This window comes from Tachypleus tridentatus, chromosome 3 (genome assembly GCF_004210375.1).
Source record: "Tachypleus tridentatus isolate NWPU-2018 chromosome 3, ASM421037v1, whole genome shotgun sequence".
Classification (NCBI taxonomy): domain Eukaryota; kingdom Metazoa; phylum Arthropoda; class Merostomata; order Xiphosura; family Limulidae; genus Tachypleus; species Tachypleus tridentatus.
In genome coordinates, this window is record NC_134827.1 from 24,062,485 (window position 1) to 24,087,124 (window position 24,640).

At 36.0% G+C, this 24,640-nt stretch overlaps 1 protein-coding gene across 3 annotated transcripts in view; it reads right to left on the reverse strand.

The window, feature by feature from the left end:
- The window catches only part of LOC143246546 (polycomb complex protein BMI-1-like), a 79,641-nt gene extending 58,438 nt beyond the window's left edge, over positions 1 to 21,203 (reverse strand). The window contains exon 1 of one of the 3 annotated variants that reach the window (XM_076493436.1): positions 21,047 to 21,203. In XM_076493436.1, the coding sequence (XP_076349551.1) occupies positions 21,047 to 21,068 (22 nt within the window). In that variant the 5' untranslated portion in view covers positions 21,069 to 21,203. Of the gene's footprint in view, positions 1 to 771; positions 1,146 to 21,046 lie in introns of those variants that run through there. The other 2 variants (XM_076493440.1, XM_076493439.1) reach the window with 2 other exon arrangements.
- Between the last annotated feature and the right edge of the window lie 3,437 nt (positions 21,204 to 24,640).

Genomic DNA, 24,640 nt, shown 5'->3' on the forward strand with positions numbered 1-24,640 from the left:
CTAACTGCCTTCCCTCTAGACTTACACTGCTAAATTAGGGACGGCTAGCGCAGATATCCCTCGTGAAGTTTTGGGCGAAATTCAAAACAAACCAAATTATTCCGAAACTATGTATACATCCTTGTATACCCAGATCAAACAGCTTTCTCTTCTATTTGTATGATACGTCAAATCGCATCATTTTATAACAAACTCCAAATATTTTAACTTCTCTTTCTACCTACTCTTTCACCCCATGTCAAATGATATCCCTACTTACTTAGATTCTCACGTGGTTGTGATATTTGTAATCTCAGTGATACGGTAAAGTGCTAAAAAATTAAACTTTTAAAGGTCAGTCTAATAAGACAGAAAATCTGATAAGAAACTCCACATTGTGTTCGTGGAATAAAATTTAAGTACCATGTTATTTAAAATGTCCAAATAGTTCTTTATCTTATACATCACTGAGTAACCTTAAGAAACAACCGTTCGAAAACTTAAAGATGCAGAAGAATTCAGAAATGATAAAAGACTAGTCTACGTCATAACCATTAGAATTATAAACCAAAACGAACCAAAGATGCGACGATAAATATTAGGCTTTATCACAGGGCCAACTCACGCCCTATATGCAGTGACAAAAACCTCTTCTAAATACAATATATACAAGAAATTTATAAAGAAATAAGATTTAATGTCAACGAACATCATGATTGCAACCTTTGGGATATTTGTAAAATTGTTCCATTTAAGTAATCACGAAGTGTCATGTTATCATTATTTACTTACCGATGAGGTACCCGGATGTACAAAACCAGGCATGAAGATGGAAGAGAAAAAGCAAGATGCAGTGCGGAAAGAAACAAAGTGAAAACACACGTTATCAGACTATACTGAAAACCTCAATCCCTACGTGCGAAGTTACGAACTGTACAGACTTGCGTACTATACTAACTCATCAGCTGTACTTCCCTCATGGTAAGCCTTTCAGTTGGTAGTACAGCGTATTACTTGATGCAAACAGAGACGGCGGAACATGTTTGAAGTGGGAGGAGAGAGACACCGAAACCACTGACTACAAAACTGAAACCGAGCTTTTCACTGATAAGTATAAACAAGTCTTTATTTTCCATCAAAAAGGGTAATTCGATACCGGGTCAAAATGGGGGGGACGTGTCCCCAGTGGCTACACAGGCTCCAAAGATTATAAATGGGAATGTCAGGCAACAACCACACATATCTAAGTAGTGATAGAAAGGAAGTTACCCTATAGCTAAACAAGTGAACCTATTTATGAGTCGGTATTTTATGGTAAATATAATAAATACACATCAACTGATTAACAGAAGTCCCTCTCAGTGATGTCGAGAAACCCACTTGTTGAGAAATTTATATGCAAAAACGGCTCGTTTGGGTTGAGAAAATATTTTTTACATAGAAGAGCGAACAACGTTTCGATCTTCTTCGGCCATCGTCAGGTTCACAAAGAAAGAGGTAACTGACCAGAAGCTGACCACAAGTTTGAAAGGGGTTGTGTAACTGACTGTCGGAATGTAGAGGGCGGTATTAGATGTTTGAATATATAATTTTATTTATTTTATTATATTAATATAGGTATAAAGGCGTTTCTTTATATTGGTTTATTTTGGGTTTAAGTTGTTGTATAAGTAAGGCTTCTTTAATTTTGCGTTTGTTTATGTTTGTTTCTTTATTTAGTATTTGAGTGTTTTCTATGGTTATGTTGTCCCTCTTTCAGAAAATCTACTGTAAACTCTTGCATGAAGAGTTTGAGGTTAAAGTTTTTTACATATTTAAGTTATGTTTTTTTTTCTCCCTTATCATATCAGTATAACGTATCACGAACAATACCAGTTGTACCAGAATCTCCTTCAACTCAATACAAGCATTGAATGAAATTGTGAATGAGGTAGAAATACCTTCTGTAGTATCCACAGCAATGTAACCACGTGGTACTTTATTTAGACCTTTTGAAAAAAACAAGCTTTACGTCTACACAAAACAACTGTTATTTCAAGAAGGGCCATGACGCTGCGGAAACATTACTAAACGTTTTCCTTCGTTTCGGGTAATCGCGCAAGGCCACACAAGAACTGTCTGCGCTAGCCGTCCCCAATTTTAAACTGGTAAACTAGGAGAGAGGGCGGGTACGTTATCAGCTAACTCTGGGGCTACTAAAATTAAAAATGAACGTACTCATGACCTCAGAGTGCGATTTATTTACTCTTAAGACAAAAGTACGCAACCAATAGGCCTTCGGACCCACAGTAGGGAACACTAAATAGTAGGCCACGCCTAGCCTCTACCAAAAAAAGAAAGAAAGTTTCTTGTTTCTTTCTCAATTTTGCGCAAAGCTACTCGAGGACTATCTGCGCTAGCCGTCCCTAATTTAGCAGCGTAAGGCTAAAGGGAAGGCAGCTAGTCATCACCACCCACAGCCAACTCTTGGGCTACTCTTTTACCAACGAATAGTGGATTGACCGTCACATTATAACGCCCCCACAGCTGAAAGAGTGAGCATGTTTGGTGCGACCGGGATTCGAACCCACCACCCTCGGATTACGGGCCCAAGAAAGAAAGAAAACACGAGTTCAAATTTAATATAATAATTTATTTTAATACATCGGCTTGATATATTATTTGTTTTGGTTAACATACGTTCGCATCTTCTCCACACAAAATAATAATTATAAGAAACATATGAAATAAGGTTTTTCTCTTTGTTCATTCTTACCTTTCTATTAGCAGATTAATACTCACGATTTGAACAATGCAAAATTCATATACGAGTAAAGTAGCTAGCCAAGAATATGATATTCTGTACAGGAGTGAATTAGCGTTGAATATTTAATTCGGGAAGTATCGCATGCTGCACACTGGTTAAACAGTTAAATTTTAAAACAAAATTCTAAGAACGCGCCAAATGCATCGGCCCACCGAGAGTGCTTGTCCTTTTACGTTGCGTATCCATAATCATAAATCCTATAAGCTCTTCTAATACTGTTTCATTTTAAAACCAGAAAAGACAAATGGTTCACTCACTATCCACTCTACAATCCCCTGGTGGACCAGCGGTAAGTGAACAGACAACACTAAAATCCGGGTTTCAATTATTCGCGGTGAAAATAACAGGTTAGCCAATGTTGTTTTGATCTTTTGTTTTTGAATTTCGCACAAAGCTACTCGAGGGCTATCTGTGCTAACCGTTCCTAATTTAGCAGTGTAAGACTAGAGGGAAGGCAGCTAGTCATCACCACCCACCACCAACTCTTGGGCTACTCTTTTACCAACGAATAGTGGGATTGACCGTCACATTATAACGCCCCCACGGCTAAAAGGGCGAGCATGTTTGGCGCGACTGGGCTGCGAACCCGCGACCCTCAGATTACGAGTCGCACGCCTTAACACGCTTAGCCATGCCGGGCCTGTTTTGATCTGAAACACATAAACCTCACTGGACAAAAAAAATAAAGTTAAAATTATTGATCGTATAAGATGTTCTTTGATTTGTACACAAAAGTATTTACAGACAGAGCGCTGTCTTTACAAATTCCTTAAGCGCTTTCAAAATAGTTTCTGGTATTATGATAAACGATACAAAATACAAATAACGAAACATTTTCCAATAAACCTTGTTCATAATGCTTACTTTCAGCCTCTTCGGTATTTCTTTGTTTAGAATTTTGCGTAAACCTACACGAGAGCTATCTGCGCTAGCCGCCCCTAAGTTAACAATGACAGTCTAGATTCTACAAGGAAGACGGTAGAATGAAGACCACCAACCACCATCTCTTGGGCTACTCTGTTACCAATGAATAGTAGGATTGATCGTGACATTATAACGCCCCCAAGGCAGAAAGAGTGAGCATGTTCGGTGACGGAGATTCGAACCAACGATTCGCTAAATGCAAGTCGAGCACTCTCAAGACCAGGCCATGCCAAAATTCATTCTTCAACAAACGGAACCAATAGTAGCAATAATATTGTTTATTTACATTTGTAAGCAAACTTTTCGACATAATATTCGGACACCTGGTATATGATAGTAAAATATTTATGTCTCGAAAAACAAAATCTGCCTATCGGTGGCTCAGCGATATGTCTGTGCCCTTACACCACTAGATACTCCGTTTTCGATACTCGTGGCGAGCAGAGCTTTGTCTCTTTGTCGTTTACTATGTAGCTTTATGCATACCTGCAAACAAACAAACAAGTTAAGCTTACAACAGCCAAAGCCATTCTTAATTTCTATTGAGTTCCAGTTTTTCAGCTCAATATAACGAGTGCTGCACGAATTTTATCTTTACTGTCACAATATATATACGTATATATTGATCAATCACACCTCTTACGCTGTTGAAGGATTTTCTTACTAATTTAATCTTCTGAAAGTAAAAGAGACTTGTGACTACCATAAGTTTAGTTCAAACAGTAACTTGTATTAAAAGAAAAATATTGTGCTTGTTTGACTTTGGTCAAGCACAAAGATACACAATGGGCTATCTGTGCCCTGTCCACTACGGATATAGAATCCTAATTCTATCACTGGGGTGAGGGGGTAAACCTAAAATATAATTAGAATAAATGGGAAACTATTTGGTTCCTCCTGAATAATTAGTTACTTTTTAAACCCATTCACCCAATATTTGCACAACGTATGTTCCAGCAATACCTTGGGGTTATCTGTTACCTTACTGCAAGTATGGTTTTTTTAGATCTACTTACGTAGGGTCTGCATAACATACGCCCTAGTAACACTTATTACCAGTAGTTATACGACTTAAGTTAAATATCCAGCACTTGTATAAAGAACAAGTATCGGAAAATGCGCCAAGACATATTAAACATATATATATATATATATTCTTTTGGAGGTAGATAAGTCGGCGACTATATGTACAAAGTCACTATAAAATCATAAGTACAAGCACTGTGTGTACCATTTCACAGAAATCTAAAGGCATCAAAAACTGTCTATGTCATACTATTGCTAAACCAGAAACTGCAGATACTATCTATACTACAAAACTAGAAACAGTAAATGTTGTGTACTACACTATGCCCTATACAAAAAGGAACATCAGTTCCGTATACTATATCCTGTACACTCAGAAACATCAGTACTATGTACTACACTATGTCCTGTATAGTTAGGAACATCAGTACCTGTAGTGAGTAGTGGTTACTATGCCATTTATATCGTCAGAATGGAAGAACAACTTACAGGGGTGAACTAGATTAGGTTTAATCAGTTTCGTGTAAATCATTTATAAATTACCATCAAGATAATGTAAGGACTAACAACACGATATTATTTATTTATTTTTACTAACATTACATTTACTCATCACTCAGAAGAACTGACAAGCTAGTGTAGTGACTGCTTGAACTAAAGAAACATCTTCCCAATCGTTAAAATAAACACCAGTTTCGTCACCCTCGTCAACAAAACCACGCTCACCGACGTTCCGTCAATGAGACTTCTATGACGTGGGAGGCACGTGTGCACTACACATTATCTCTATCAGAAATTGGTATACATGTGTATATATATATATATATAAAGCTTTCAGGCGTCACGTTTATCAAATATTGGTCATCTCACGTTCAACAGTATATAATTTTTCTGCTAACAGATTCATACAAATTGAATGCTGACCAATTAAGCCCTTTTGTGTTTTGTTTTGTTTTTTTCTGGGAAAATATAAATAAATTCTAAAATTTAGTCAGTTGTACCAAAGTCGGCACCAACGATGACGTCAAGTTCTCTAAGATAATGGAGTCAGGTATGTTAAAATTATCTGGGGAAAAATATAAAAAATATGAAATCCTCAACTGATTTTACATCTAGTTCAGACATTTAACAAAAGTACTAGTCGCTGAGAATAAATCCCAAAATTTCGTTCACATACAATTGGTTTGGAAATTGTTTCATTGGATCTAACTGTAGAGTTGAATGGTTCAACGACGATGGTGAATAGGCCTAACTTCCTCCGCAGCCGACAGGAACTACAAACAGCGGACGCACCGGTTTGAGAGTAAAAACGTTACTTGTTTTCCATTCTTCCTCCAACATGTCGCGGAATGCCGAAGTACGGCGGTCGTGTCCATTTCTAATTGTGGGAGGCGAACGCACGAGGGCCAGCCAGATCGAGTGCAGTTTCCAGCGTCACTCGACTTATCATGCTCTTCAGTAACTAAATGTGACCTGCTTTTCACCCTTTTAACACACGCAAGGGCACGAACCTTGAGTAACTAACATGTTTCTACCTTGCTTATGCAAGTCAGTCGAACCCTATCATTGGACTAATACGTAGGCACCACCAGAGTTTTCTTAGGGTGTGTTCGTTTCTCTTCATGGTGCATCTGTCTAAGATATGTGTACAAGTATATATATATATGTATATATACACACACAACATATATATATATATTAACTGGATTACATAACACAAGCTTATGTATACGTCACAAATATTGTACGTAAACCCCTTTTTCATAATTATTTTGCGCCCCAGTGTATAATATAAACCAGAAGTTATGTCATTTGAATTTTTCACTTTAAGCTCTGTGTTGAACTAGTTAAGGATACGTAAAGTAAACAAACAGCTTCCCAAGCATACTCAAATGTCCCAGCGTAAATGAAAACATTGTTTTAACGTTGGTCGTCCCGTCGCACCAAACATGCTCGCCCTTTCAAGCCGTGGGGGCGTTATAAGTTAGGGTCAATCCCACTATTCGTTGGTAAAAGAGTAGCCCAAGCATTGGCGGTGTGTGGTGATGACTAGCTGCCTTCCATCTAGTCTTACACTGTTAAATTAGGGGCAGCTAGCGCAGATAGCTCTCGAGTAGCTTTGCGCGAAATAAAAAAAAAAAACACACGTTGGTCGTTCGTTGAGTGGGTTCCTTTAAATTGATTTGGTGAACAAAATTCGAAGGCCAGTAAATATAATGCAAACAAGTGAGTTTATTTCTTCCTTAACATAAGCCATAGGCTAATTTTACTTATAGATGTAGGTCAAAGTTCAAGAAATAAACATTTGTTAACAGATATTTATTTACTCTTTAATTTTTAATTCTTTATTTAAGATTATTACGATTAACATAAAAATATACTCACGTGTACGGATAATTGATCGAGTAACTGAATATACGCGATAACTAACACTGATCTGGCCTGGCATGGCCAAGCGCGTAAGGCGTGCGACTCGTCAACCGAGGGTCGCGGGTTCGCGCCCGCGTCGCGCCAAATATGCTCGCCCTCCCAGCCGTGGGGGCGTTATAATGTGACGGTCAATCCCACTATTCGTTGGTAAAAGAGTAGCCCAAGAGTTGGCGGTGGGTGGTGATGACTAGCTGCCTTCCCTCTAGTCTTACACTGCTAAATTAGGGACGGCTAGCACAGATAGCCCTCGAGTAGCTTTGTGCGAAATTCCAAAAAACAAACAAACAAATTCTCTCTTTAATATTCATGACATGCAGAAGAAATTACTTCTTGTGCTTTAGTTTCACTGGCTGTCTTCTTATGTAGCTGATCTAGTGAATTCCATAGCAGCTTAATCCTAGATGATCATTTGGAAGCAGTCTCATCAGGAACCCTTGGCTTCACATTAGGTTGACTTCTCACTTGGGAATTCTTCTTTGGAATTATCCAGTTGATCATTCTCTCACAGCCATACTTCCAAAGACAATCACAGAGGATGATTTTTGGCTTGAATTGACTGTCTCTAATATTCGCTACTAATAATTACCAATGACCTTTTGTACGAGTATTTATCTTCTTGGAGGTGCAATGGCCACCTTCCCTGTAGTAAATGCCTACGTAATACATGAGGATTTTTCTGGTCATATACTGAAGTTGTTTGGAGTTAGCCCAACCCCATGAAGTTAGTTTCTAATCATGCACTCTTCCTTGATGTGATGTATCCACACCTCATGAGGCATAGAGAAGCTTCCTAAAGTAGAGGCAACTTTCCTTTTTGTTGAACTTTAAGTTCACTCGCTGTTTGCATTGATCTCTCTTCTTTTTTTACATCTCCAAAAATAATTTCTTGCCTTTCATTAACAAATTTTGCTCCATAACTCCAATTAATTCCTGTTTTCTTCATGTGTTGTTAACTCTTTGTTTACCTATAATGTAGTTTGGTTCCATCTCTTTAACGTAAAAAAAGTTACTGATTCCTTGCAATCTCGGCGGCCCGGCATGGCTAAGCGTGTTAAAGCGTGCGACTCGTAATCTGAGGGTCGCGGATTCACATCCCGTCGCGCCAAACATGCTCGTCCTTTCAGCCGTGGGGGCGTTATAATCTGACGGTCAATCCCACTATTCGTTTGTAAAACAGTAGCCCAAGAGTTGGTGGTGGGTGGTGATGACTAGCTGCCTTCCTTCTGGTCTTACACTACTAAATTAGGGACGGCTAACACAGATAGCCCTCGAGTAGCTTTGTGCGAAATTCAAAACAAACAAACAAGCAATCTCGGCTGAAACGACCATATTTCCCACAGTTATAATAGTTTCTTCTTTCTACTCTCCTGTGGAAGTTATTATTCCATAAAGGTTTTAAAGTTTCATCTCGTAGTCGTTTGAAGTTACGCTTTAAAAACTGATTCTTATTTTCCAACATTTTGCGTAACTGTCTAATCATTTGTTCAGTTATTCTAGACTATCATAAGTGGGGTCTGTTTCAATACCACAGATCTAATGATCCTGTAACTTTTAAATGGCGCCTTTGGTAGTTTATCTACAACTATATAAAATCTTTTATGGATGTACACCTATTATATTTCAGCTTAATTCTCATATTATTGTACGTTAATAGATCCATAAATAAGTCATATGCCAACAAATCCCTCATTTCAGAAGGATTATCCAAGTAAGTTAACTGAGTAAGCCTTCCCACGTTGTCTGCATATATATGTATACAGTGACTTTATTTCCTCTGTATACTCTTCCAGAACTTTGGTCTGGATACTTTTTAATTTTGGTGTATCACTGTGAATCAGTTACCTATGCTTAGTGTTGTTAAAGTTGGTCCTTTTATATAAGCAGCATTATTAATAACTTGTTTTTCACTGTTCACTCTGGAAATGATTTCAAGCTGAATCTGGTATGCCACCCCAATGGTGCCCCTCCATCATAGTCCAATGGTCTTTTTATTTGGTACTTTTGAGCTGGTCGGCAAAATCCGGGAACATAATTTGGTGGTGTCATAGTCACAGTAATCCAGAAGTGTTCAGCAGTAGTAGATGATACACCAATAGTGGTAATAGACGTGGACCACACAAATTCATCTATTTAAATTTTCAGAGTAAACAATGCTTTAGAATTAAAAGTTTGAGCAGATGCAAAAAAATATATGTGTAATTAGTTTGTTTTATTCTGCCGTAGATGCTCTTTTCTATTTTGAGTTTGTTTTTCTTTACTTTGTTTATCTATTTTTCTACTTCTTCGATTCTATCATCACAACTTCTCTGCACTCCTTCAGTTTTTGTTGTGATCTCACTGTATTTCTCCAATAGGTTCATAGATATTGTCTTCAATACGACTTAATTTTCATTCTAATTCTTTTCCAAACAGTACATTCTCTTCATGTTAACTGCTTTCGTAAATTCCCGTGTTTTGCCTCTTGGTCAATTTTTAATTTCATGCGATGTTCTTCTACTATTCGGTCTTTTTTTTCCTTTTAACTTTCTGTATTTCTATTTTACTGTCTGCTTTCAATTTTCTGTTTCATTTCTCTACGTTTTGGCCTCTTTCTTCTTGATGTTCTTCTGATTTTCCAATTTTGTATATTTTCCATCTTGGTCTTCTTTTAATTTTCTAGTTCTTCTTGACTTTCTTTAAATTATTTTGTCATCTCTATCAAAGCTTTGACTTTCCTTTTGAAATTGGGTCAAGTTGAAATTTCTTAAACAAAATAATCCCACTTCTTACACCAATTATTGTAACACTGTTGGGTGGGTTTTTTTACTTGACGAAATAATTGGCAGTCTAGCCCTCGTAACGAAAACAAATCAGTTATTCTTTTCCTAAGATTTTTGCAGGGATTCCTTTCACTTGTTTTCCCTAGAAAACAGCTAAATCTAAACACTAAAAATATAACTTACAACAACATAAAAAATTTAGTCATAGCATTATTTTAAAGTATGACGTTTAGCGGGTCAGAACAGTATATTTGTTTATGTAGTATTTGTCCACGCACACTGTAATGAGAAACTGGACCACTTGCCAATGAGTACGTTGACTATATGTTACATATTTATATTGAGGATATTATTTTCGCTGAAAGGGCGAGCATGTTTGGTGTGACGGGGATTTGAACTCGCGACCCACAGATTACGAGTCGAATGCCCTACCCACCTGGCCACGCTGGGCCTTAACTGAGTCAGTACATGTTTCAGACCTGGAGTACAATATCCTTTCTCGAAATTACGTGTTTCAGACCACAAGACTCTTTGTTCTTCTTCTTTACTTGTAATTGTGGATTTCAAGTTTCAGATGATGGCTTAACTGATGACATAGTCAGTAAGTAATTAACCTGCGAATTTCCCTGGTGCTTGGTGCTTTATAGATAGCCACCCTGGTTGCCTATTTTTAACATACAACCTGCCGAGTTTCACCCTTCGGTTTTAAATCAGTTAGGGTGTGTTTCACACCTGAATTCCTGCACCCTTCTGGCTTTAAATCAATTAAAAGGCATTTCATACCTGGATTCCTGCACCCTTCGGGGTTCCAATCAGCTTGCATACGTTTCACGCTTGTATTCCCGTGTCCTTCTGGCCTGAAATCAGTTAGGAAGAATTTCACACCTGAATTCCGGCACCCTTCTCTGAATTGCCTTCCTGTGAGTTTCAGACACGCTGGGCATCTCTCTTTGAAGACACGGATTCTCAGATATTTGCTTGTCATGAATCCGTTTCTGATCTGTTATACCTGTGAAAAAGCGCTTTAACTCAGTATAGCAGGTTCTGATATAGCTGAGAAAGACTGCTTTAACTCAGAATAGCAGGTTCTGATATAGCTGAGAAAGACTGCTATAACTAAGTATAGCAGGTTCTGATATAGCTGAGAAAGACTGCTTTAACTCAGTATAGCAGGTTCTGATATAGCTGAGAAAGACTGCTTTAACTCAGTATAGCAGGTTCTGATATAGCTGAGAAAGATTGCTTTAACTCAGTATAGCAGGTTCTGATAGAGCTGAAAAGACTGCTTTAACTCAGTATAGCAGGTTCTGATATAGCTGAGAAAGACTGCTTTAACTCAGTATAGCAGGTTCTGATATAGCTGAGAAAGACTGCTTTAACTCAGTATAGCAGGTTCTGATATAGCTGAGAAAGATTGCTTTAACTCAGTATAGCAGGTTCTGATAGAGCTGAGAAAGACTGCTTTAACTCAGTATAGCAGGTTCTGATATAGCTGAGAAAGACTGCTTTAACTCAGTATAGCAGGTTCTGATATAGCTGAGAAAGACTGCTTTAACTCAGTATAGCAGGTTCTGATATAGCTGAGAAAGACTGCTTTAACTCAGTATAGCAGGTTCTGATAGAGCTGAGAAAGATTGCTTTAACTCAGTATAGCAGGTTCTGATAGAGCTGAGAAAGATTGCTTTAACTCAGTATAGCAGGTTCTGATAGAGCTGAGAAAGACTGCTTTAACTCAGTATAGCAGGTTCTGATATAGCTGAGAAAGACTGCTTTAACTCAGTATAGCAGGTTCTGATATAGCTGAGAAAGACTGCTTTAACTCAGTATAGCAGGTTCTGATATAGCTGAGAAAGATTGCTTTAACTCAGTATAGCAGGTTCTGATAGAGCTGAGAAAGACTGCTTTAACTCAGTATAGCAGGTTCTGATAGAGCTGAGAAAGACTGCTTTAACTCAGTATAGCAGATTCTGATATAGCTGAGAGAGACTGCTTTAACTCAGTATAGCAGGTTCTGATATAGCTGAGAAAGACTGCTTTAACTCAATATAGCAGGTTCTGATATAGCTGAGAAAGACTGCTTTAACTCAGTATAGCAGGTTCTGATATAGCTGAGAAAGACTGCTTTAACTCAGTATAGCAGGTTCTGATATAGCTGAGAAAGACTGCTTTAACTCAATATAGCAGGTTCTGATATAGCTAAGAAAGACTGCTTTAACTCAGTATTGCGAGTTCTGATATAGCTAAGAAAGACTGCTTTAACTCAGTATTGCAGGATTTCAATTCTGCAGGCTCTTAAATCCTACATGAAATAATTCACGTATATGTGTATCCTTTCTAGACTTTCAGTCCTACACACTTTAAATCCCAACTTATTAGTCTTATAATCACTTTCAAAGTCGGATACTTTGTATTGCAATCCTATATTTTACACTTCTTCTGTTGTGCACTAGGTTTATCAGACCCATAAACTGCTTTATGTCATTCTTTTAAATCAGACATTTCCTGTTTCAGATCTCGATTCCCATATCTATCTTTCTTCACGTTCTACAGGTTTCATGCCATTCTTTTAAATCAGACATTTACTGTTCCAGATCTCGATTACCATATCTATCTTTCTTCACGTTCTACAGGTTTCATGCCGTTCTTTTAAATCAGACATTTCCTGTTTCAGATCTCGATTCCCATATCTATCCTTCCTCACGTTCTACCGGTTTCATGCCATTCTTTTAAATCAGACATTTCCTGTTTCAGATCTCGATTCCCATATCTATCCTTCCTCACGTTCTACAGGTTTCATGCCATTATTTTAAATCAGACATTTCCTGTTTCAGATCTCGATTCCCATATCTATCCTTCCTCACGTTCTACAGGTTTCATGCCATTATTTTAAATCAGACATTTCCTGTTTCAGATCTCGATTCCCATATCTATCCTTCCTCACGTTCTACAGGTTTCATGCAAATTCTTTTAAATCAGACATTTCCTGTTTCAGATCTCGATTCCCATATCTATCCTTCCTCACGTTCTACAGGTTTCATGCAAATTCTTTTAAATCAGACATTTCCTGTTTCAGATCTCGATTCCTATATCCCTCCTTCCTCACGTTCTACAGGTTTCATGCCATTCTTTTAAATCAGACATTTACTGTTTCAGATCTCGATTACCATATCTATCTTTCTTCACGTTCTACAGGTTTCACGCCGTTCTTTTAAATCAGACATTTCCTGTTTCAGATCTCGATTCCCATATCTATCCTTCTTCACGTTCTACGGGTTTCATGCCATTATTTTAAATCAGACATTTCCTGTTTCAGATCTCGATTCCCATATCTATCCTTCCTCACGTTCTACAGGTTTCATGTCATTCTTTTAAATCAGACATTTCCTGTTTCAGATCTCGATTCCCATATCTCTCCTTCCTCACGTTCTACAGGTTTCATGCCATTCTTTTAAATCAGACATTTACTGTTCCAGATCTCGATTACCATATCTATCTTTCTTCACGTTCTACAGGTTTCATGCCGTTCTTTTAAATCAGACATTTCCTGTTTCAGATCTCGATTCCCATATCTATCCTTCCTCACGTTCTACCGGTTTCATGCCATTCTTTTAAATCAGACATTTCCTGTTTCAGATCTCGATTCCCATATCTATCCTTCCTCACGTTCTACAGGTTTCATGTCATTATTTTAAATCAGACATTTCCTGTTTCAGATCTCGATTCCCATATCTATCCTTCCTCACGTTCTACAGGTTTCATGCCATTCTTTTAAATCAGACATTTACTGTTCCAGATCTTGATTACCATATCTATCTTTCTTCACGTTCTACAGGTTTCATGCCATTATTTTAAATCAGACATTTCCTGTTTCAGATCTCGATTCCCATATCTATCCTTCCTCACGTTCTACCGGTTTCATGCCATTCTTTTAAATCAGACATTTCCTGTTTCAGATCTCGATTCCCATATCTATCCTTCCTCGTTCTACAGGTTTCATGTCATTATTTTAAATCAGACATTTCCTGTTTCAGATCTCGATTCCCATATCTATCCTTCCTCACGTTCTACAGGTTTCATGCCATTATTTTAAATCAGACATTTCCTGTTTCAGATCTCGATTCCCATATCTATCCTTCCTCACGTTCTACAGGTTTCATGCCATTCTTTTAAATCAGACATTTACTGTTCCAGATCTTGATTACCATATCTATCTTTCTTCACGTTCTACAGGTTTCATGCCATTATTTTAAATCAGACATTTCCTGTTTCAGATCTCGATTCCCATATCTATCTTTCTTCACGTTCTACAGGTTTCATGCCATTATTTTAAATCAGACATTTCCTGTTTCAGATCTCGATTCCCATATCTATCCTTCCTCACGTTCTACAGGTTTCATGCCATTATTTTAAATCAGACATTTCCTGTTTCAGATCTCGATTCCCATATCTATCCTTCCTCACGTTCTACAGGTTTCATGCAAATTCTTTTAAATCAGACATTTCCTGTTTCAGATCTCGATTCCCATATCTATCTTTCTTCACGTTCTACAGGTTTCATGCCATTATTTTAAATCAGACATTTCCTGTTTCATATCTCGATTCCCATATCTGTCTTTCTTCACGTTCTACAGGTTTCATGCCATTCTTTTAAATCAGATATTTTCTGTTTCAGGTCTTGATACCAGTATTTATCATACAGATTGATTTGTATTATTCTTTCAAATCAGACACTTTCTGTTTTACAACTAGATTTCCGAATCTATCCTTCCCCAGAGTTTTCAGATATAGAAGCTTCCATGCATTTTTCCTCTAAGTCACGTATTGCGAGTTTTAGTCCTAGATTTCTATACCATTCTTTGAAGTAAGTCCAATACTACAGCGTTTGAGATCAAGATTTTATATCCTTTATGTTGTAAACTACATATTTGACCCGACATCATTATATTATATAATAAAGTCACGTATCACGCGCCTATCAAATAAAATTTCACGTGTAAAAGTCTCTGATATTAAATTCAGATTTGTATATTTAATTTTGAAGTGCACATTCAAACGTTTTAGATATAGAATGTATCATGACAATACATTTCTGTTTTAACCGTAGAAATCTATCTAGAATATTCCTTAAAAACAAATTTCGAATTATAAGTCACAGGCAGACCTGTAATTAATTCTGATTTTCCTTCAAAGAGAGGCTTCAAATGTTTCAGTTTGTCTAAAGACTTACAATGCTAAAATCCGAGTTCCGATAGCCGTAGTGAGAAGAACACAGACAGCCCACAATGTTGCTTTGTGCTAACTTAAAAAACAAACAAACGTTTCGAATACTGAGACGTTAACTTCCCTTGAAGGCATGCTCCAAATACTCAACACTTATTAATGTAATGTTTATCCTTCCTAGAAGACTGATTCTGTTGGTGTTCCAGATGTATCAATCCTTGCACACCTTTCTTCAAGAGCAGTTTCTTGTATTCCAGATACAGAAATCAACGTATATACATCGTTGCATGTTTGCGCATTTAAGAGTCCTGTGAAGTTTTCCTTACATAAAAGGAAACTTTTTTTTTTTCAAATCAAAAGATTACGACAAAGTAACACTTCAAAGTGTTGGAGATGTCAGACAAATATTTTTATATGTATCTCTTCCAAGTGAAATTATTTACTTGTTTGTTTGTTTCTTTTGAATTTCGCACAAAACTACACGAGGGCTATCTGCGCTAGCAGTCTCTAATTTAGCACTATAAGACTAGTGGGAAGGCAGCTAGTCATCACCACCCACCGCCAACTCTTAGGCTACTCTTTTACCAACGAATAGTGGGATTGACCGTCACATTATAACGCCTCCACGGCTAAAAGGGCGAGCATGTTTGGTGCGATGGGGATTCGAACCCGCGACCCTCAGATCACTAGTCGCACGCTCTAACCACGTGACCATGCCGGGCCTAAATATTGACAGGTTTGTACCAGAAATTTCACGTACGTTCTTTTACGACAGAGTAAACGTTTCGTTTAAAAATGAGATGTCTGAGTAACATATACTTCAAACCTAAACGTTTCGTTTACCCGAAAAAAATCCAACTTTGAATACACAATATTATCTTGTTCGGCTTTCATATGTTTGTACTGAATCTACTGAAAGTCAGTTTTAAAGTACTGAAAATGTAAAAAATAAAATAAAAAATACATTCTTAAGAACAGGTTACAAATGTTTCAAACGATTTTTTTTTTCTTTCTTAAACTCAACTTCCAAATGTTGAATACACATATTCTTTTCTTGGCTGAGCATCTATAAAATCGTATTGATGCTCTATGGATAATCTAGCTACATATTACCTTCATTTCAAAATTAAATGACAAAGTTTGCGAAGCTGTTGAATATTATATTAAAAAGGCACAGTATTATATCACCTGCCTAGACACAACAACTGAATGTTGTTGGGTATATCACAGATAACAGAAAAACTTTATTAGCCATGACAGTGTACTCTGACACGAGATTAATATGAACACTCAGTCCACTGCGTACTCTTTTTTAACACTATGAGCTGTAATTCGAAAATATATATTTCGCCATTACAATGAAATCACAAACGTGATCGAAAACACACGTTACGCGCACTGCTTAATAACAACAATAACAAAACTACTATAAATTTCTCTGTAATTGTTCAGAAACTTTCATTTATTGAGGAGACTACAAAACAACACGGGCTTTTGAATGGTGTTAAACAACAACTGATAACTAAATAGACAGCAGAAAGGTTAATCAGTAACTTTATTACTGCTACGTAGTCTACCTTAGAATCTATTGTGCAAAGTGACAGTTTTGATACAAAAAGTGCCAGTGAAACGTACACTCTGTGAGAGCTTTGATCTTTTGAAATTATGTCATGTGACTTCCAGAGGAACGTCTCGAGATAAAATGTCAGTTTCAGAGCTTGAAAACGTAAGAATGAGGAATACTTTGACAAATTTTTGTTTTGTTTTTACAATAGCTGCAGGAACAGCAGATAATACTGATGTTATTGCTCAGAATCTCACACACTTGAAGGGTTTTCTGTACATTAAATCCATATTTTAAACGTCAAGTAATATTAACGGTTAAAGGTCTTTAACAAGTCACATTCCTTTATGATCTATTGCAGTTGATGCTGAATATCCTAGGAGTTTCTTAATATCAATTATTTATTTGCACAGACATTGTCAAGTCTCTTAAACTTGAAACGCATAATCTTTGATTGTTTCAGACACAGAGATGATTTGTAATATCCATCAGGATAATCCTTCTTAGTGATATATAAAGTATTTTAGATGTATTGAAACGAGTTCTTACTCTTAAAGGACGATTTGAAGTGTTTCAGTCGAACAAGTAGAGTTGAAATGTTTCACTAGATTAAATATATTTCAAGTATTTCAGTAAATAAAGTAGATTTGAAATGTTGCAATAGTTGAAAGATATTTCAAGTATTTCAATAGATGAAGTAGATTTGAAATGTTGCAATAGTTGAAAGATATTTCAAGTATTTCAGTACATGAAGTAGATTTGAAATGTTGCAATAGTTGAAAGATATTTCAAGTGTTTCAATAGATGAAGTAGATTTGAAATGTTGCAATAGTTGAAAGATATTTCAAGTATTTCAGTAAATAAAGTAGATTTGAAATGTTGCAATAGTTGAAAGATATTTCAAGTGTTTCAATAAATGAAGTAGATTTGAAATGTTGCAATAGTTGAAAGATATTTCAAGTGTTTCAATAGATGAAGTAGATTTGAAATGTTGCAATAGTTGAAAGATATTTCAAGTGTTTCAATAGATGAAGTAGATTTGAAATGTTGCAATAGTTGAAAGATATTTCATAGTGTTTCAATAGATGAAGTAGATTTGAAATGTTGCAATAGTTGAAAGATATTTCAAGTGTTTCAATAGATGAAGTAGATTTGAAATGTTGCAATAGTTGAAAGATATTTCAAGTGTTTCAATAGATGAAGTAGATTTGAAATGTTGCAATAGTTGAAAGATATTTCAAGTGTTTCAATAGATGAAGTAGATTTGAAATGTTGCAATAGTTGAAAGATATTTCAAGTGTTTCAATAGATGAAGTAGATTTGAAATGTTGCAATAGTTGAAAGATATTTCAAGTGTTTCAATAGATGAAGTAGATTTGAAATGTTGCAATAGTTGAAAGATATTTCAAGTGTTTCAATAGATGAAGTAGATTTGAAATGTTGCAATAGTTGAAAGATATTTCAAGTGTTTCAATAGATGAAGTAGATTTGAAATGTTGCAATAGTTGAAAGGTATTTCAAGTATTTCAGTACATGAAGTAGATTTGAAATGTTGCAATAGTTGAAAGATATTTCAAGTGTTTCAATAGATGAAGTAGATTTGAAATGTTGCAATAGTTGAAAGATATTTCAAGTGTTTCAATAGATGAAGTAGATTTGAAATGTTGCAATAGTTGAAAGATATTTCAAGTGTTTCAATAGATGAAGTAGATTTGAAATGTTGCAATAGTTGAAAGATATTTCAAGTGTTTCAATAGATGAAGTAGATTTGAAATGTTGCAATAGTTGAAAGGTATTTCAAGTATTTCAGTACATGAAGTAGATTTGAAATGTTGCAATAGTTGAAAGATATTTCAAGTGTTTCAATAGATGAAGTAGATTTGAAATGTTGCAATAGTTGAAAGATATTTCAAGTGTTTCAATAGATGAAGTAGATTTGAAATGTTGCAATAGTTGAAAGATATTTCAAGTGTTTCAATAGATGAAGTAGATTTGAAATGTTGCAATAGTTGAAAGATATTTCAAGTGTTTCAATAGATGAAGTAGATTTGAAATGTTGCAATAGTTGAAAGATATTTCAAGTGTTTCAGTACATGAAGTAGATTTGAAATGTTGCAATAGTTGAAAGATATTTCAAGTGTTTCAATAGATGAAATATATTTGAAATGTTGCAATAGTTGAAAGATATTTCAAGTATTTCAATGGATGAAGTAGATTTGAAATGTTGCAATAGTTGAAAGATATTTCAAGTATTTCAATAGATGAAGTAGATTTGAAATGTTGCAATAGTTGAAAGATATTTCAAGTGTTTCAACAGATGAAATATATTTGAAATGTTGCAATAGTTGAAAGATATTTCAAGTATTTCAGTACATGAAGTAGATTTGAAATGTTGCAATAGTTGAAAGATATTTCAAGTATTTCAGTACATGAAGTAGATTTGAAATGTTGCAATAGTTGAAAGATATTTCAAGTGTTTCAACAGATGAAATATATTTGAAATGTTGCAATAGTTGAAAGATATTTCAAGTATTTCAGTACATGAAGTAGATTTGAAATGTTGCAATAGTTGAAAGATATTTCAAGTGTTTCAATAGATGAAGTAGATTTGAAATGTTGCAATAGTTGAAAGATATTTCAAGTGTTTCAACAGATGAAATATATTTAAAATGTGTGAAATTTATATCCACATTTTCTTTTAGTGCACTAAAATATTTTCGTTGTAATATGAGGTTCATGGTTAAAAATCAATTTCCAAATTTGTTACCTAGAAGTTTTAAAATATTTTCTGAAGTGTCTGAAACGCACGAGTTTTCAGTTTTCTTTTCGTAAACGAAAATTTTCACGTATTTTTCATGTAATACTTTAATTACTGTTTAAGAACTGTATGTTTAAAGATTTTCATTACTTCTGATGTCAGTAGCAGAAAACAATATCACAATAACGTACAACACGTTATTTACAAGAGTTAACTTTTAGGAAAACAACAAGAAACTAACTAAAAAAAGAACAGCAAAGGGGGATTCCCCCACACGTCATACATATGATGAATATGTGTCCATAAAATCAACTTAGTCTGATCGCGTATGACAGAACATGTAATAAGTACGCTGTTATACATCTTTGAATTAACTATTTTTCGCGTGAATCAGCGCGGATTTCCTATATTCAAACGCCCATGTGTTACCAAAACCAAAACTATGCACGAGACATCTGAATTCACAGAACCTTCCTATTAGTTTTCTATATATGGTTAAAAATAATGAAAATGCTTCTAGGTGAATGTGTTAGATATTATTCAAACTCATTCATTATAGTTTAAGCATTTTTAAGTAGTGACTTTGTAAATATTATTCACTTACTCTTTCAGAGGTAAAGAGAATACTTTATATTCGTGCATACAAGAACTAGTAGTGCTCCAAAACTTTACACTATCCACATTCTCAAGGTGTGTGTGTGTGTGTGTGTATGTTAAGGGCCTGGTACGCACACTGCAATGTCGTTACATTGTCATGCATTACATTTCCAAGGGGCTAAAAATACAGACCGCGATAGGTAGACATACATACGTTACACTGTTCCTAGTGAGCGAACACCTTCCCATGTATTTTAAGTTCAAAACTCTTAAATGATCTGATACTTTTCCCAAATAATGACTTCCGGTAAATCACGATATTGTAGAACATTTGCCCATGACAGTGTCTGGAGCTAGAACTCCATGGAATAATTCCTAGTTCGGGTTTCTTTATTGTATACTTGTCAAATTGTACGGTCTGTACCATAAAGGAAACACCCGCGCTTCAAAACACACAGAAAAAAACACTTTAAAAACTGAAACTAGAGAACACAAACTACAAGAGACGAACCATAAAAGATGAACAGAGGGTTTCAGCCTGGAACTGGTAACTGTTATTGACAGTATTAAGCCTAAAATTAAGAACATTCTCCACAAAACTCGACTGATCTCACGTACGCCTGCACACGATTCGCGGTCCCAGCTGATAGGCCTTCAATGATTATGATAGAGTGAAGAAAAAGTGCACGTGAATATTAGTCAGCGATTTTCTTAGCTCTTGGATTCTTCTCCATGAGAATAATAAATTCAAGAACAGAACAGTCAATGGCCCTGACTGTCTTAACTGTGAAGGCGACAAATAAAATTTTGTTTTTCTCGAACAGACAATTTACAGCGATTCGTTGTCGCCATTTTGAGTATATGTCGGTGACGACGCACGGAGGGTGTTGTTCAAATCACGTGTACTTTGTGAAAATAAAGGTTGTTATAATAAATGAACGTCTCGAATCTAATAGTGGAAGAACCAAGGATAACGTACTTACCTACGGTTTGAAGGTCACTCATGGATTCTTTACATCAGTACAAAAAAATGCAGGTCAATACCAATGTCCCTCATACGTTTCTTCTAACGCAGCGACATCAGCTCAGCGGCGTCTGCTTGTCTTAATACACTGGCTGGTTGGTGATAATCACGTGACTGAGTTGCCCGGATCAATGTAGTTTGGGTCAAATCAGCAAATTGACGGGTCCGAGTGACGCGCCTGGTGTATATTTATCTGTTGTGTTTCCCGCTCGCTCACGAGGTTGGTAAGAGTAAATAGCTTGTTTGCAGAAGACATGGGACGCTCTGTATATAGTTCAAAATAACAATTCCCGCTCGAACTAATCTTAGCAAACAAAATAAAACACGGATTGAAGAAGTGTGCAAGTTCATCTTAAAATATCAAGTGTGAACCGCGTTGTTGTAACGCAATACAAGAGTGTGAAAAGCATCACGCTGTTAAAGTCTTGCTTTAAAAGTTTTGGCATTTTGACTGTAATGGCAAAAATATCACCTTAAGCAGAGGCATTGGAACAGGAAGGTGTTACAGCATCTCCACTTTTACATATTATATAACAAATGTAAATTATATTATTATATTTATTTTCTGGGGGGACATGTCCCCAGACACCCTATAATGAGCTGCTTTTAGCAGTTCCTTAAACTTTCAATCTCTCATTGCAAATCAGCATGTTTAGCCACACTCCCCCACATTGTAACTCCTTCTCAGACCACTACTTAGTGTAGTTAAAATCCTAGATTTTTCATCTAGAATCAAATGTACTATGTTTAGCTGGAATAAGTCACAAATTTATTCTTATTCAGATCATGATCACGTTTGTCTTATCTATGCTCATATACCAATGTAAGCTTTATCCTTTACCTCTGTTTAAATTATGTATTGCAAATAACCACAGCAAGTACGTTTCGTTTCTAAACAGCAGTGTTAACAAAATAGCTCTTGTATACACAAATTACAAGTCAAAACAGTAAATATTTACATTATAAAGGTAATCGCTGATACTAAACTGCTTTATGAAAATAACACTCGTTGTTCTGAATCTTGCGCACAATCATTGAAGCTAAACTTCAGTGTGAAAATTGCATCGTAATTTTTCACGTGTTTGATCCACTTCAAAACTCATTACTTCTTGTCTTATACAGAAAACAAACGTATTTGATAGGCTTAAGAAAGTTAGAGGACTGTATTTTCCTGTTGAATGAGGAGGCCTCGGTATCAAAGCCGAAACGACGAACTCTTTTCATTAAACAGGTTGTTAAAGACTTGTTATTTTTACTGAAACGACAATAAACCTATATTCTTCTTTTTCTTATCCGATATTGAATATGTTTTATTAAAAATATCGCTAATGTGTTTTTTCTCGGTGTTTTTTTTTAATTTCGCGCAAAGCTACTCGAGGGCTATCTGCGGTAGCTGTCCCTAATTTAGCAGTGCAAGACTAGAGGGAAGGTAGATAGTCATCACCACCCAACGCCAACTGTTGGGCTACTATTTTACCAACGAATAGTAGGATTGACCATCACATTACAATGTCCCCATGGCTGAAAGGGCGAGCATGTTTGGTGCGACGGGGATTCGAACCCGCGATCCTCGGATTACGAGTCGAATTCCTTAACCCACCTGGGCATGCCAGGCCCGTTGTCTCGGTGATAAAGCCTCCCCAGTTTTAAAAACGTAAATTTACGGACTTATAAAACTAAAAACGGGGTTTCGATACCCTTGGAGAAGAAACACAGATGACATTGTGTAGCTGAGTGCTTTACTGTATCAAACTGTACTGCAATTTTTTATTTCTTACGGTTTTTGGTTTTTTCAAAATATAAAGCTCTATACTTTATTTCTCATGGGGTCAAATATATTCAAAATATACAGCACTATACCATTAATATACAGCACTATACCATTAATATACAGCACTATACCATTATTTCTCATGGAAGTAAAACTTTTCAAAATGTGTAACACTGCATCGTATAGCTTCAACATACCCAACACTGTACATAGAATTTTGCGGGTTCGAATTCCCTTTACACCAAACATGCTCGCCCTTTCAGCCTTGGGAGCATTATAATGTGACGGTTAATCCCGCTATTTGTTGGTAAAAGAGGAGCCCAAGAGTTGGCGGTGGGTGATGATGACTAGCTGCCTTCCCTCTAGTCTTACACTGCTAAATTAGGGACGACTAGTGCAGACAACCCTTGAGTACCTTTGCGCGAAATTCAAAACAAAGCATATAATTTTAATACCCGCAGTAAATCGAATAACAGAGCCTCAAAGAAAACGTTTTTCTTTTTGTGAAGGTAAAATGCAATTAAAATCTCCTGTGAGATTCTCCTGATGCGAAAACGTTTAAAACTTAACTCTGAGGTTTCTCTTCTTGATGTTTAAAACTCATGTCTGCAGCTCTGTTTGTTTCTTAACATTTAAAACTCAATTTGGGGTTTTATTTGTTGTGTTAATGTTTGAAACTCATCTCTGAGGTTTCGTTTTCTTGATGTTTCAAGCTAAAGGCTGAGGTTCTGTTTGTTTCCTTAACATTTAAAACTCAATTCTGCAGTACTGTTGGTGTTCTTAACATTTAAAATACAGCTATACAAGTGTTCGCGTGTGTCATGATTTTGAGTGGCTAAACAGACACCATTTCGGAAAACGTCATTACTGTGTAGCATTACCCAAAAATGTAGTCCGTTTAACATTAGAAGCATAAACATTTCTACAGTTAACATAATTCTGTTCTTCAGACACCAGCCAATAGCAACAGTTCCTAAATACAGAAGATAAACGTATGGACCTTAAAGATCTTCGGAACCAAAGAATTACTTGGTTTGATTAAATCTCTGCAACAGTTACGAGGAAATATAAAAACAAGTTTGAAAATAAAATGAATAGGATATTCAAATCTAAGTCACTGCACATTTTAACATTCGAAACCGAAATAACAAAACAACAGTTTTACCTTAAAACACAATAAACATGTTTAGGCAGATAAACTTCATAACAAAATTAAGATTTTAATTGTAACTGAAGGCCCGTAGACTACAGTAAGTAATAATAATATGAAATCAACTCGTGCCGCACACGTGTTAATACTTATATTTCAGTACTTTATTTATTACTGTTGATACATTTTAATTATATCACTTACACAGACTCGCGAGGTAAGATATTCACGTGATTAAGCTCACGAGATTAAGGCACACGTCAGATTCACGTGACTCTAACGAAACCACTGTGATAAGTTGCATTACACAGCGTTGATAGTTTTAAAGTTTTGTAATTTTTGTCGTAGGAATGGTATTAATGTTTTTTTGTTGTTGTTGATTTTAAAACTCGGTACCTTCTATAAGGATTATTATCTAGCTCTGTCAATGAAACTGTCCAATTTCACAGGCTGGTCTAAAAGTCATGGGACTTTCATTCGTCATAAATATAATGTGTTGTTGTTGTGTCTATTGATTCAACGAGGCATTCGATTGAAGGACTAGGCATAGAGGTAGTTATCAAAACGCTAAGTCAAGAGTCATCGTTAAATACCATTTATTCTATACGTTTCTTGGAAGGCAAGTACATCAC